Source organism: Heteronotia binoei, chromosome 13 (genome assembly GCF_032191835.1).
Source record: "Heteronotia binoei isolate CCM8104 ecotype False Entrance Well chromosome 13, APGP_CSIRO_Hbin_v1, whole genome shotgun sequence".
Lineage (NCBI taxonomy): Eukaryota > Metazoa > Chordata > Lepidosauria > Squamata > Gekkonidae > Heteronotia > Heteronotia binoei.
Genome location: NC_083235.1, coordinates 70,494,519 through 70,508,648, shown reverse-complemented (window position 1 = coordinate 70,508,648; position 14,130 = coordinate 70,494,519). Strand labels below are relative to the sequence as shown.

The 14,130-nt window shown below is 44.7% G+C and overlaps 1 protein-coding gene across 1 annotated transcript in view; it reads left to right on the top strand.

The window, feature by feature from the left end:
* The window catches only part of UBE2O (ubiquitin conjugating enzyme E2 O), a 149,267-nt gene extending 138,615 nt beyond the window's left edge, over nucleotides 1-10,652 (top strand). Inside the window, exons 16-18 of the mRNA XM_060253506.1 lie at nucleotides 2,684-2,887; nucleotides 6,065-6,122; nucleotides 7,195-10,652. Coding sequence (XP_060109489.1) covers nucleotides 2,684-2,887; nucleotides 6,065-6,122; nucleotides 7,195-7,949 — 1,017 coding nt within the window. The 3' untranslated portion in view covers nucleotides 7,950-10,652. The remainder of the gene's footprint in view (nucleotides 1-2,683; nucleotides 2,888-6,064; nucleotides 6,123-7,194) is intronic.
* Nucleotides 10,653-14,130: the final 3,478 nt, after the last annotated feature.

Sequence of the window (14,130 nt, the reverse complement as noted above, 5' to 3'; positions counted from 1 at the left end):
CCTTCCCAACACTCAAGACAGGCCCTGCCGCTCTAATGCACCTTGCCGGGCACGGCCCCCCTGCCATCACCAACACCCCTCTCAATTCTGACAACAGTCTTCAGCAGAAATGTGGTCTGCAAAGAGGTCCTGTACTTCTCATAATCTTTCCATCTGTGGTTTCAGTCATTCTGTGTTGGTCTGCCTCTTCCAACCACTGGTATACAATGTTACAACGCTTCTATAATCCATACAGACAATGTTTATTTGCACACACATGTGAGGCATCTATCATGCAGTAAAGGCTGCACACAACAGTAATTTTCCCTTTCACAGTCCACACTACATTCAGAACTTTTGTTCACTGGCCAACCAATGTACATTGCCTATGCATGCCTTCACTTACTCTACCCTACTTTCACTTTCTTGCCCAAAACACAAATCGCCAACACACTGCCATTATGCCTTCTGCGGGGTGCCCACTTGACACTTTCACTATGAAGACTCATAAGCACATACTCCTGTTCAGCCATCACATCGCTCCTGCCCTGAGTTCTACCACTACATAGAGTGCTACCACTACGTAGCTCCTTCCACCCCACTTCCCTTGAGAGCTGTCCTCTTACAAGGTGGACATGGTGGCCACTTGCTCTGACACGGAGCTCGAACACCAGACGACTTCCCAGACTGCACAGATGCTGAACTTTCTCTACGGTGCCTGCTGTCTTGGGTTTCCCAGCCAACATAGCCCCATTTCCACTCATTAACACTCTGATTATGGGCACTGCTACCTTGCATCATATAACCACAGAGAACACTGACTCTCTACTGCCAAAAGGTATGCTGTCCTTCACTTCCACATCTGTTCTTTTGCCTATAGTACACTACCCCATGCTTTCCCTACCTACTGGCTATACTTTCATCAAGCCATGCCTTTTTCTAAAGCCTGTTGTATTTCATAAGAACATAAGAGAAGCCATGTTAGATCAGGCCAATGGCCCCTCCAGTCCAACACTCTGTGTCACATAAGAACATAAGAGAAGTCATGTTGGATCAGCCAATGGCCCCATCCAGTCCAACACTCTGTGTCACATAAGAACATAAGAGAAGCCATGTTGGATCAGACCAATGGCCCATCCAGTCCAACACTCTGTGTCACATAAGAACATAAGAGAAGCCATGTTGGATCAGACTCATTGCCCATCCAGTCCAACCCTCTGTGTCACATAAGAACATAAGAGAAGCCCTGTTGGATCAGGCCAATGGCCCATCCAGTCCAACACTCTGTGTCACATAAGAACATAAGAGAAGCCCTGTTGGATCAGACCAATGGCCCATCCAGTCCAACACTCTGTGTCACATAAGAACATAAGAGAAGCCATGTTGGATCAGACCAATGGCCCATCCAGTCCAACACTGTGTCACACAGTGGCCAAAAATATGTACACACTGTGGCTAATAGCCACTGATGGACCTCTGCTCCATATTTTTATCTAACCCCCTCTTGAAGCTGGCTATGCCTGTAGCCTCCACCACCTCCTGTGGCAGTGAATTCCACATGTCAATCACCCTTTGGGTGAAGAAATAGCTCCTTTTATCTGTTCTAACCCGACTGCTCAGCAATTTCATTTCATCTTACAATTCATCTTACAATGGGCCTTTTTGCTACTAATATATAACTGCACAGTGAATTGTCTGGGGGGGGGGGGTGGTTGGTGTTTCAGGATCTGGCAGTCCAGAGCGAGTCTGGTCATGTTCATGTCTTGCAGCTCTCAAATGTCGGACGTTTCTTCTACGTGGCTCTTACGTTAAGCAAATTTGGCCACCTCTGTTTTATATTAATGTGGAAATTGTACATTCAATCAAAATTTAATATAAAAAGAAGTCATGAAAAGAAGAGAAGCACAATTATTTTTCAAAAAATTCCTTCGGTACCGTCTTAATTGATAAAATAACCCATCTTGCAACTTACGGTTTGATGCATCATTTTTTAAAACATAAGTCACCAACACAATGCCGCTATGCCCTCTGCGGGGTTCATTACTTTCACTATGAAGACTCACATACTCCTGTTCAGCCATCGTATCACTCTTTTAAAAAATGATATTTGTAACATTCAAACTTTAAGCACTAGCACGTTTTTTTAAAAATTTGCTGGATTGATCAGCAAGCTGCTCTGAACAGGATTTGAGCAAAGTAAGGGTTTTTTTCTATATCAAGGATGACCATGCAAGAGGATAAGGGAAGAGTCTTCAGCAACTTCCCCCCCCCCCAACCCCTTGCTATTTTCTGACCAGTAGGCCAAATGCTTTAAAAAGATTCACTTTACCAGCTGGAGTAGAACTACTGTGCCTCAGACAAAGTCATCCCTTCCACACTTTTCTGCAGTGTTTTAAAAGCTGTAGTGGAGTCAGTTTAACTGTTTTCTGACATTCTGATTCACCTAGCCATATTAAGAAAATGTAGAAGAAATGCGTTAGGTAGTAGAGTAGATGCCTTCCGCCATTTGCTTTTTAAGTTTTCACTTTGGAGTTCACACTAGAGGATCTTGGAATAGAGTGTAAACTGGGCATGTAGACACCTGAAGAGATTTGAGTGGGGTGGCTGAAGCACTTTCCTACTGGTGTTAACTCAATTAGCTCCTCATTAACTGTGTTTTCTCTTTGTGGAATGCTGCTTGATCTTACATATAGCCTCTTCACAGGATCTGTTTTCGGCATTAGTCAAAGGACCCACACGCACACCATATGAAGATGGCCTCTTCTTATTTGACATCCAGCTCCCCAACATCTACCCAGCTGTCCCCCCTCTCTTCCGCTACCTCTCCCAGTGCAGTGGGAGACTGAACCCCAACTTGTATGATAATGGAAAAGTCTGTGTAAGCCTTCTGGGGACATGGATAGGCAAGGTAATACAAACAGATGTGGTCAGAAAGTAACTAGAAGTGTTCAGTGTATCTTTTTGTTACTGCCTTGGGCACCCTTTGTGGGAGAAGAGGGAGAAAGAAATATTTTAATTATAGCTGTTCTCTTGAGTTGCCTTGAGTTGGTCTTCATTTGGTTTCCAGTAAGGAGAACCCAAATTGATGTAAGTATGGTGGCTAAAGACCATATACTGTTGAATGTGGGAATCCCAAGTCAATCCCTATCTTGCATGGCAGTGACATTGATATCCATGTTGATGCTTGGCAGAGGCCACCTTTAATATAAAAGAGACCCATCTATATAACACAGGGTGTCCAGCCCCATCTGCAACGTTCATTATACCAGTTGCTCGTGTCCTCTGGGGGAGATTGCATGACGCATAGAAGCATGTGCTATAAATGCAAGCATGTTTTCAGAACCCTGCTTCTTTCTTGGAAATTTCTCGAGGCATGGTAGATGAGTGGTAGTAATTGGCCCTGAAGGCACCACTGCAAAGACTGCTAGTGGTAATACTTGTTGAGCATGCATGACGCTTTGGAGGACTCTGCAGTAGGCAGGTTGTTTCCAGCTGACCTTTAAAACACGAATGGAGGCTTCGGCTGCAAGGTCAGTCAGACTAAGGGCAGATTTTATTATCGAGTGGGGGGATCTGTTAATGCGAGAATGTTTATGTTATCGTTGATCTTCTGTGCAGACCCACATATGGGGGCTGTGCATGGAGCAGGCCTGCCTATCCGTAGGTTTAACAGCTAAAAGCCTCCAGGCACGCAGCATGCTGGAGCACAACTTGTTCCCACCCAGGAACCACGTATTCTTTGCACAGCAGCGCCCCCTAACCTCAGTCCCTCTTTTGCAGCTGAAGAAGTTGGTTTGTTGATCATGAGTCTCCTAGGTTCATTGTGGTGAGGAGCTTTTTTCTTGTGTCCTTGGATCATTTTCCGGGCTCTGGAATGACTTTAGAAGACTTTGTTTAAGAAATGCACTTGCTGTGATGCAAAAATGAGTCAGACAAACTAGCGTGATTTCTGTCTGTTTTGTTTGGGGGAGGAACACAACATGTCCAACTGCAAAGACTGCCAGAAATTTACTTCTAAAGCAGTGAGTTGTCTCTGAAAGCCATATCCCTAGCACCAGTTTTTGCTCAGTGGGTTATCCTGAGTGTAGATTTGTTCGCAACCCAGGACAATGAGAAGGCCAGGACGTTCTGTTCCCACACTGGTAGGGGCATAGGGTTCCTGGGTCGGGAAATTGCTTTATGCATTTCCTCCACTCCTTTTATTATTCAGGATTCTGGAGAAGGCCAGAAGAGAATGTTCAGAGATTATTCTAGTGGCCCCCTTTTGGCCTCACCAAATTTGGTTTCAGAGCCTTTTGGAACTCTCTCATGGCCATTATATCCCCTTTCCCAAACACAGAGATCTGATCAGTATTGGCAAGGTACTGTACCATGAACTAGGAACACCTCAAGCTTACAGCTTGGAAAATTAGGACAGGAACTTGAGTTTCTCCCAGGAGGTTAATTACGTATTATGAAATTCTAGAAAGCCTACCAACAGAAAGACTTATGGTTATAAGTGGAAACAGTTCATTCTTTGGTGTGAACAGAGAGGGTCTCCATATATTGCCTGATTTCAGGAAAAAAAACCTAGTATGTTTTATTTCTAAAAAAATAAAAGCTTAGCGTTCTCATCATTAAAGGTACACTTAGCAGCAATTTCTTTTTTTTCATGCATGGGTGGAAAATCCCTTTCCCCCCATCACTTGATGAAGAGTTTCCTCAAGGGACACTCTAATATCTGTCCACCTAAGGAGCCTGTGGTACCTCAATGGTCTTTTTCCTTGGTTCTGACGACTTGATTGGTAAACCCTTTATTTATTTATTTAATTCGATTTTTAGCCCGCCCTTCCCATAGAACAGGCTTTGAGCCTATGGCTACCTGCCCATTAGCTCTGCTTTCTAGGAAAGGTTGTTTTTTTTGTTGCCGTTACATCTGCCAGACAGGTGAGCAAGCTAGCAACACTTTGAGTGGAGCACCCTTTTTTGAAGTTCTTCCCAGAGAGGGTTACACTTCACCCAAGCCTCAGTTTTTTGTTCAAGGTTGTATCTAGGTTCCATAGACGTTTAAGTTCCATAGGAATAGAGCAGTGTTTAATCTGCTTCTCAGCCACAGCCGAGATACCATGCACGTTAGAGGTGCCCACACATTCTACTAGAGCTGTGCCCTCTTCTGCTGCATTCAGGAGTGGAGTTCCACTGTCAGAGATTTGTCAAGTGGCTACCTGGCCATCTGCAGACACCTCATTCACCAATATGTTCTAGACCGGCAGGCAAGGCAAAAAGCTCAACTGGGGAAGGTGGTCCTTCAGTCCATGCTCAAATAGGCATGTCGCTTGCTCAAATCCCCATGTGGGACTGCACAGAGGATCGACAATGAAAACAGGGTTTCACTTTCCTGTAACTGTTGTTCATTGAGTATCTTCTGCGCAAGCACACGTGCCTTCCCTCCTGCCCAGCTGCGTGTTGTCTTTAGCAGTGGAAGAGTGTCTGAGGTGGGAGCTCATGGTCTCAAGTTCTGCTCTGGCACGCAGTGCCCCCGGAGGCTTTTAGCGGTAAAACCTACTGATATGCAGCTCTGGCCCATGTGCAGTCCCAAGTTTGCCTGCACAGAAGATAAACAACATTTACGGATAAGTGCGGCCCTGTTTTCCATTGGTGAGGGTGCTGGGTGTGCCAGTCCAGCACTGCACTGCACTGCGACACCAAACCTGCTTGCTGTTTTTGCCCCCAGAAAGGGGAAGGTAAGAATTCAAATGACCATTGCTTCATAGTTCCTGCTGTTATTATTATTTTATTAGATTTATAACCCGCTCTTTCAAAGCTGGCTCAGAGCAGGTAACGTCAGTTTGCCAGAGCTTGATGAGTTTTTTGTGAGCGTCGTGGATCCTGTAGTTCTTGCTCAAGCCCCAGTTCTACAAATGAACAGGTAGATTAAAGCCACGTTTGCATGACGTAATGCCAGCGGGGTGTGGTCAAAATGACGACGTTTTAAAATAAGTACTAAAACGTTCTCTAATACTTGCCCCCAGTTAGTTCTCACCTACATTTTGATGCTCTTTTAGCCCTCACTGCTACCTGTTCACTATAATTTTGTCTGTTCCAGGGCACAGAGAGGTGGACCAGCAAATCCAGCCTTCTCCAGGTGCTCATCTCAATCCAAGGTATTTTTCAGTATTGAAGCTGGACTCGGAATTTAGCTTTGGCAAGAGATTACGGGGCAGGGTGCTTGCTAAATCTCCTGCCCACTCACCTGAATGAAATGTTTCCAAAGTACCCATTCTAGCAGTCTGAATTCCCCCACCACTCTTAACATTCTCCATTCCTTTTTCTCTCGCTATAAGTGCAGCCATCCATATCCAGGTGCTTACTGCTCGTGCCTTGACGGTAAAACCACGGCCACCTCTAGAAAGCTGCCAGCCCATAAGTGGGCTTCAAATAACTCATTGGATTGGCTGTTAAAAATCCATCAGACCTCTAGAGCAGCCCACATGGTGCTCATTTTTGTTTCCACGTTTTTCTTCTCTCTCTGCATAGCAGCACAACAATTTCCCTTCCACTGGAGCTACTCTTACAGAGGTGAAAAAGCAGACACACAGCCTGCAGTTACAGGCTGTTAAGTTTCAACAGGCATTGTTCCTTGTACGTCATGAGGAACATCATGTTCAGTTGTACCTCTAAGAAGTACTGAGCTGTTTGAAACAAAACATTAAGTGAGCCCTGACTCTGGGTGCAGGATGAGGTACTGACTGCAGTGGCTGGCCCAAGATTGCCAAATTTGTCCACAGAGGTTTGATTGGGGGAGGGGGCGGGGGGGGGGGGATCAAGAGTTTTATTTCTTTGAAGGAGGAGGAGTGACATAACAGTTAGGAAGACTTGAAACTTAGAAGAACATGTCAAACATTTAAGCCTCTGAAACATTTTTTGTCAAACTTCACTGGGGATACAGAGGGACGTATTATTCAAAAACTGCGTGTTGTAATAATAGAATCACACTCAGTGAATTTCTTAAGAATTTGGATGGATGGATTGAGACCTTCACGTTCGCCAAGTATGAGCCACACAGATTTCTCTTTTCCAAACACGTGCATGTGTTAATAGCCCCTCGCTCTGGGGATTTTTTGTCTTCAGAAGGCAAATCTAACAGCAGCATGTGTGCATTTTCCATTGAATCACAATGCTCTAAACGTCTTGTTCTCCCCACTCCCTCTTCCCCCTCTCATTGTTTTCCAACAGGGCTTATCCTAGTTAATGAGCCTTATTACAATGAGGCTGGTTTTGACAGTGACCGGGGCTTGCAAGAGGGCTATGAGAACAGCCGTTGCTACAATGAGATGGCCTTGATCCGTGTGGTGCAGTCCATGATGCAGCTGCTGCGCAAGCCAGTGGAAGTCTTTGAACAAGAGATCTATGAGCACTTCTGCTGCAATGGCTGGCGCTTGGTCCACCGTATTGAGTCCTGGGTGGAGACAAATGAGCTGGTTGAGAGAAGCCACGACCAAGCTAGTCTGGGGGATTCCTGTTTTGTGCATTCAGCATGCAGCACTCTCCCCGAGAGCCCTGTAGACAGCATGGGGCCACTGAGCGAGCAAGAGGAGCTAGGGGCAGCTGCAGCAGTTAACCCATTGCCTGAAGACAGAGAGGAGCTGGAAGACTCCGGTTGTGGAACGTCAACACTTGCTTCTGGTGACATCCATCAGTATTCAGACTCGGAGAGTATGGGTCAGGCCAGAGCAGCACGCTTTGCCAGAGACCTTACGGATGAGAGTAAAGGCACTCTGGACTCTGTATCTCAGCAGCCTAGTGTGAAACCAAAGAAAAGGAGGAAGAGCTACAGGAGCTTCCTTCCTGAAAGGAGTGGCTACCCCGACATTGGGTTTCCTCTATTCCCACTCTCCAAGGGGTTCATAAAGAGCATCTGTGGTGTCTTGCAGCAGTACCGGGCTGCTCTAGTAGAGGCCAACATCCTAGAGTGGACAGAAGACAAATAAAAAGTATCAGGTGATAGGGGACAGACAGATGCACAGAAAAGAAGGGAAGCAGGGAGGAGGAAACTAGCGAAAGTTGTCAACAATAAATAGACTGTGTCATGCTGCACCCATTCCTCCTTGGCCTGGTTTGTTATAGAGAAAGCAGAAGATCCCATAACTCATTTTAGGCTGGTTCTTCCCTTCCACATTCCAGATGCACAGGACGGTTGAGCATCTCTGTGTGCACACGCACACACACACACACCCCTGCCATTGTTCTCTTTTTGTGTCTGATCCTGAGAGACTAGGAGCTGAGGCCTTTCTATTCCAGATCTTATGCAAACCTGGAAGTGGGATCCTCTCAGTTCTTGCTTGTATGAAGTAATTCCCTTCTCGTCATTTGATCCTCTTGGGCGTTTGCTATGTGTGAAGGATGAAGATGGTTGTTTAGGGAGGAAAATGTAATGCTCTACTTATTCCTCCGCCTTCTTACCCAAGTTTACTAAAGGGGGGAGGGGAGCCTGGTGGTTGCTCTGGCGCACCACATTTTAATTATGCGCCCCTTTCCTGATCTGTTCGCTTTATACCACTCTGAGCTAGATGGATCATTTCTTCCGAGAACAGTGGAAGATGGTGTTAGATTTGGACTCCTACATGAGATCATTTAAGTGATGAATATAACCTGTTCCTTTTTCCTGACAGTCTAGTTCACTACTGGCCATTTTGAGGCAAAACCTTAAGTGCTACGCAAGGTGAACTTGATGTGGCCAGCCCTCGGAAACTTGACTTCTGGACAGAACAGTTATTTCCACTTTGCCTTGCAGGGGAATAGTGTATATAGTATAGCCTGCTATTCTCCTGGATACATGAACAAATGGCTATCTACTGAACCATGTACACCAAGGTACCTCAGGATGGCGCTAGAACAATTGTGGGGTGTTTTTTTTTCAGTTTCTGCTTTAACTAATGGGTTTGCCAAGTAGGTTCTGACTTCCATGTCTTCACAGATTCATATCAACTTCACAGCCGCAAGCCTATATGCTATGGGTAGACAATGGGTTACTCTAGTCCAACAGCCTTCATTGTAAGCCACTGTTAATTCCTGTCTCTTGTTCCTAGTCTGCAACTTCTCTGATATGACATGATACCATGACAGAGCAGGTGTTAGAAACCCCAGCCCTGTACTTGTTCGTAATCAAAGCTGGGGGTACATGCATATTCTCACTTTCTGGTTTTCATTCACTGTTCCCACACTGTTGCATGGTATCAGTTTACCCATGTACTTCTGTTCTCTGATACTGACCTAATTTCCCCTCTTTCATCCTTCCAATACATGTATCTAGTTTGAAACACCAGGGAGGATGGGACGTGTCTTGTGCTACTCAGATATTAGTCACCATAGTGCTATGGATTATGACGGGCTTTATTCTCTGGCTGGGAGGTGACAGCACATATGTTTTTGTGGCCGCCCAATGATAAGTCTCAAGGGATGCCATGCTAGTAAAAGAGTAGCAGAACAATTAGTGAAGCTACATATTAGGTGTAGTTCTATGTCATGTCAAGGCTTCCTGCCCCCCCATGCAGCACTGGGGCAGCTATTCAAGGGGAAGTAAGAGGGCTTTTTTCACTCTGACCCTCATTTCCTCAGCATAGATGGCTTAGGAAAAAAGCAACATAAGTACACATTTTTCTCTCACAATGGTGAAGGGATAAGCTATTCAGCAGGAAAAAGAAAATCCAGTCCTCTTTCCCTGAGAAATAGCAGCCAGGGTGCCTACAATTTGGGAAAGAGGAAAAGAAGTTTAAAAAAAAAAAGGCAGTATGTTCATATGTTATCACAATCCTCCTGCTGCTGGGAATTTGGTTCCTCGTCTCCCTAAGAGGTGAGCAGACCACATCATTATGATGCATCAGAGACACAAACATCCCCAAATGTCAGTCCCACAGTGGCCCACTTGAGCTTGAACAGAGGGCCACGCTCCTTATTTGAAGCAGATGAGCAAGGCAGGAATAGCCAGAGAATTGTAGAGCTACTCAATGTCACTATCAACTGCAGAGAGCTGAGCTAGAGGACTCCCTTTCCTGAAGAGCGAGGGAGAGCTTTGTCTGACCTTAGAGGTTGTAACCCTGGAAAGATGTCGCTTTCTCTAGCCTCCTAGGGCTCTGCTGTCGCCTTTTGCATCGATCAAGCACTGTCCCTTTGTCCTTGCGGTCAGCCCCTACCAGAGGCATGCACAGAAGTTTACAGGTTTTTTTTCTATAAGCTTTTGGATAATGTGAAGCTCTAGATTACGCAGTTGCTCTTGAGCACACTGCAGCTATGTAACTTTTTTGGTGTATATGTAATAAAGAGTGAAGAGAATTTCCAGGAGACAAATGCTTAAATACACACAGAAGCCAAAGCATGAGGCATATTGTTAGTTTTGAGATGGGCTACATGATTGTGATGTATAAATTAAAATCCTCTATTTGTTAAATGCTGGGGAGGGATGGGGGGAAAGAAATATTACACAAAAAAAATCAATTTCTAGCCTTGATTCTGTACAGTATTTAAAACCGATGGGACTGGCTATTGGGCAATGCTTAGAGATGTGTTACTTTTGCAGCTGTGGATGCTTGGTTGCTTACAATATCTGTATAAAGTAATTTGTGACTTTTTTTTTTTACTTGCAAACTTTGTTTGGCTTATCAAGATGTAGTAATAAAGGAGAGAAAATGGCTTGTGATTTATGTTTCCTTGCTGTTGATAAATTCGGTGGTTCGTGCAGTCTCTTCTTCCAGCAGGCCTTATGGGATTTGTACGTTATCCAAGTTCTCCAAGAGGGGTGGAGGGAAGCCTAAAGAGGGGTGGGTTCTTTTTGCAGCTTAGCTGCTGCTTGTCTTGGCTGGAAAGAGTGAACGTCAGCATAAAGCAATAAAGGGATAACGTATGCCCCCAATTTAGGGAAGTGGCCATCAATAGCATTTAGGGAGGGGGCCAGATCATTCAAGAATAGATTGAACAGATAAGGGGCTAGAATACAGCCCTGTTTGACTCCCTGATCGGAAGTGATCTTTGGAGTTAACGCACCTAGGCCGTTATACCGCACTTGACAGCTATTACGGGAATACATTTTACAGATAAGAAAAAGTAGGCATTTGTCCAGACCCATGACGTCTAGTTTATTCCAGAGAAGGTCCCTGGGAATAGAGTCAAACGGCTCTTTTAAATCGAGGAAGGCTGCAAACAGCCTTCTCCCCCCTGTACCACTGTATTTCTCTATCAGATAGTTAAGAGTTATGCAGTGGTCCAGCGTAGACTTCTCGGGGCAAAATCTAATCTGTTCCCTACTTGGGAGATTTTGCTCTTGCCTCCATGAAGTAAGTTTTTCCAAGAGGCATCTCGCGTATAAATTGCCTTCTGTGTCAAGCAGACGAATTGGGCGGTAGTTCTCTGGTGCTTGTGGGTCACCCTTCTTGTAAATTGGGACCGTTATGGAATTTGTCCCTGATTCAGGCATGGTCCCTGTTTTATCGATTACTGGGAAGAGAGTTGCCAGAGGGGAAGCCCACCGGTCAGAATTGTTTGTAAATAATTCTGGTGGGAGTCCACTTGGACCTGGGGCCTTCCCTGCCTTCAAATGACTGATTAGATTATTAATCTCATTGGGAGTAATAGGGGGCCATTTAGCTAAATTGGGGGGGATTTGTTCTTGCTGATCCAACACAATGGACAGAGGGTCAAAAAATAAATGTTCGAAGTGGTCTATCCAGACCTCAGCAGGGATGGGATGTCTGAAACAAGGGCTCTTCATGTTAGAAGCACCAGTAACGAATGACCAGAAAAGCTTACTGTTAGGGGCAGTGATAAGTAAATCCCAGTTCTTAATACATAATTGTCTTTTCTTATGAGCCACTGTATCTTTTAAGCTTATTTTTCAGTTCAAAGTCGCTCAAGGGGATATTGGCAGCAAGGCTGTTACAATGTGTGTTATACTGCATGCAGTTGGTGTTTCAGTTTTTGGCATTCCTTATCAAACCATGGGTCTGTATTTCGAGCAGAGGAACTGGATTTAGCAGTCAATTGCTGTTTATAGGAGTTAATTATAGCAGAAGTTATATTGCTATAAATTTGGAGGGCCTCAGAAGGGTTTTCAGCTTCGCCCAGTTGTTGATTTAGTTCCGTTAATTTACTTGTTTGGAGCAACTGGTTAATGCTCTCTCGAACTTTCTCTGACAATCTAACTCTTGTGGGGGGGCGGGCATAACAATAGCCAAAGATGAATGGCTAACAGCCTCAAATTTTAGTAATTTGCCAGGAATACTTAGTAAAGTTTGTCAGGAATACTCTTGCAGCATTAACATGGGGGTCTTTGGAGTTCCTTGGGAAGATCAAGAATTCAGGGAGGGAATCTGTTCAGGTCAAGACCCAAGGATTTACCTAACACATAATTATCTTTGCCTATTCTAGCATTAATATTGCCCATAATTATAAATTCAGCAGAGGGGTATTCCTGCTCAAGCTTCTCAATATACATGCTGAAACTGTTCCATTTTGCTGAAAGGACCCCTCTATTTAGACAAGGGAGTAGATATACATTAATCATTATTAAGATTAGGGCCGACAATTTAAGCAAAAGCGCCCAGGCCAATGACGAGCAAGAGGTCAGAGAAATAGTTTCTGCTTTAATCTGGTAAGAGATTAAGCAGCATAGGCCTGCTCTACAGCGGCCCATTTGTTTAACTGCTGGCATGGAATAGGACTTATAACCTTCAAGCTGTATTTCACTCGGAGCCCAAGTTTCCTGACATATCAAATTGTTTGAGGAAAGTCCGAAAGTCTGTACTTTTTCTTCCAACCTGCAATATTCCAGGATAAGATCTTTAGGACTGGTTCTTGGGCACTTTTGAATAGTCAATCGGGCTCTGATATCTTATCCAGAACTCTCCCCTGGTCAAGAAATACACTGCCATTTTTGGTGGAATTTTTGGATATCATTATTGGAGGAGGAGCCTTTGAGGGTGGATGTAATAAATCATCAGAACTGGAAATGATTTGGGGCTCTGTTGAAGATGGTGGAATATCAGTATTGTGGGAGGACGGATAGATTCCAAAGGCACGACATGGGGATTTAACCTTTATGGGTTATCTGAAGGAAAGTTAGTTTTCTTTCTGCTACCTGACTGATGTTCTCATATCACAAGCCTAGTTGCAAAGTATCTTTTGGCTGCCATAACAATCGGGGAGCAAAAGACTAGCTCCCCTTCTTGACGTTTGACTGGTTTTTATAACTGAAACTCTATGTAAATTTGCCATGTTGTACTTTTTATTTCTATGCCAATAAAGGTATTTGAATTGGAATGGGACCTCTACCATGTGTGAGTAGCTGCTTGTCTGTCTCCCCAACTTGTGTAGATTTGGACAACTTAGGGCCAATAGGTCAATTATTTCATATTTTCCTTAAACCCATCTTTTTGAAACCTTGGTTAAGTGCTGGGGGAGTGAAGCATCAGGATGCCTTTTCTTGTTCTCTAACCCTTGTTATTTTATCGATCGTGAGTATATAGGCCTCAGCTTACCTCTCTTCTGTTAGTGGTGTATTTTCAAAGAGTTCTGTAATGAAAACTGTCATCACACCCTCTTGTTAGGCTTTGCCTAAAATCTGATCAGGGTGCTCTGAATGTACACCTGTGCCGATGCCATGATTATGGCAGATTTTTCTTTCTGGAAACAGCTGGTATCACCCCTCGTGAAGCAAAGCAAGTAGAATTTACTTGGGGGCTTCATGGGAAGGATGGATAATAAGCTTTAGTAGGATTTGGGGAAATTGCTGCCCTGTGGTGCAGAGTGGTAAGCTGCAGTTCTGCAGTCCAAGCTCTGCAGAAACTGGGTTCAAGTAGCCGGCTCAAGGTTGACTCAGCCTTCCATCCTTTCAAGGTTGGTAAAATGAGTACCCAGCTTGCTGGGGGGGGGGGGGGCGGGGGGGAGTGTAGATGACTGGGGAAGGCAATGGCAAACTACCCTGTGAAAAGTGTGCCATGAAAACATTGTGAAAGCAGCTTCACCCCAGAGTCAGAAACGACTGGTGCTTGCACACGGGACCTTTCCTTTACCTTTTTGGATCCAGGGAAATCCTGATGTCCAGCTTGCAGACATGGCTTCCAAGAATTCAATCTCAGCCTATTTTCCTGCTCTGGAGCAGATCATGACTCAAAATGAGGA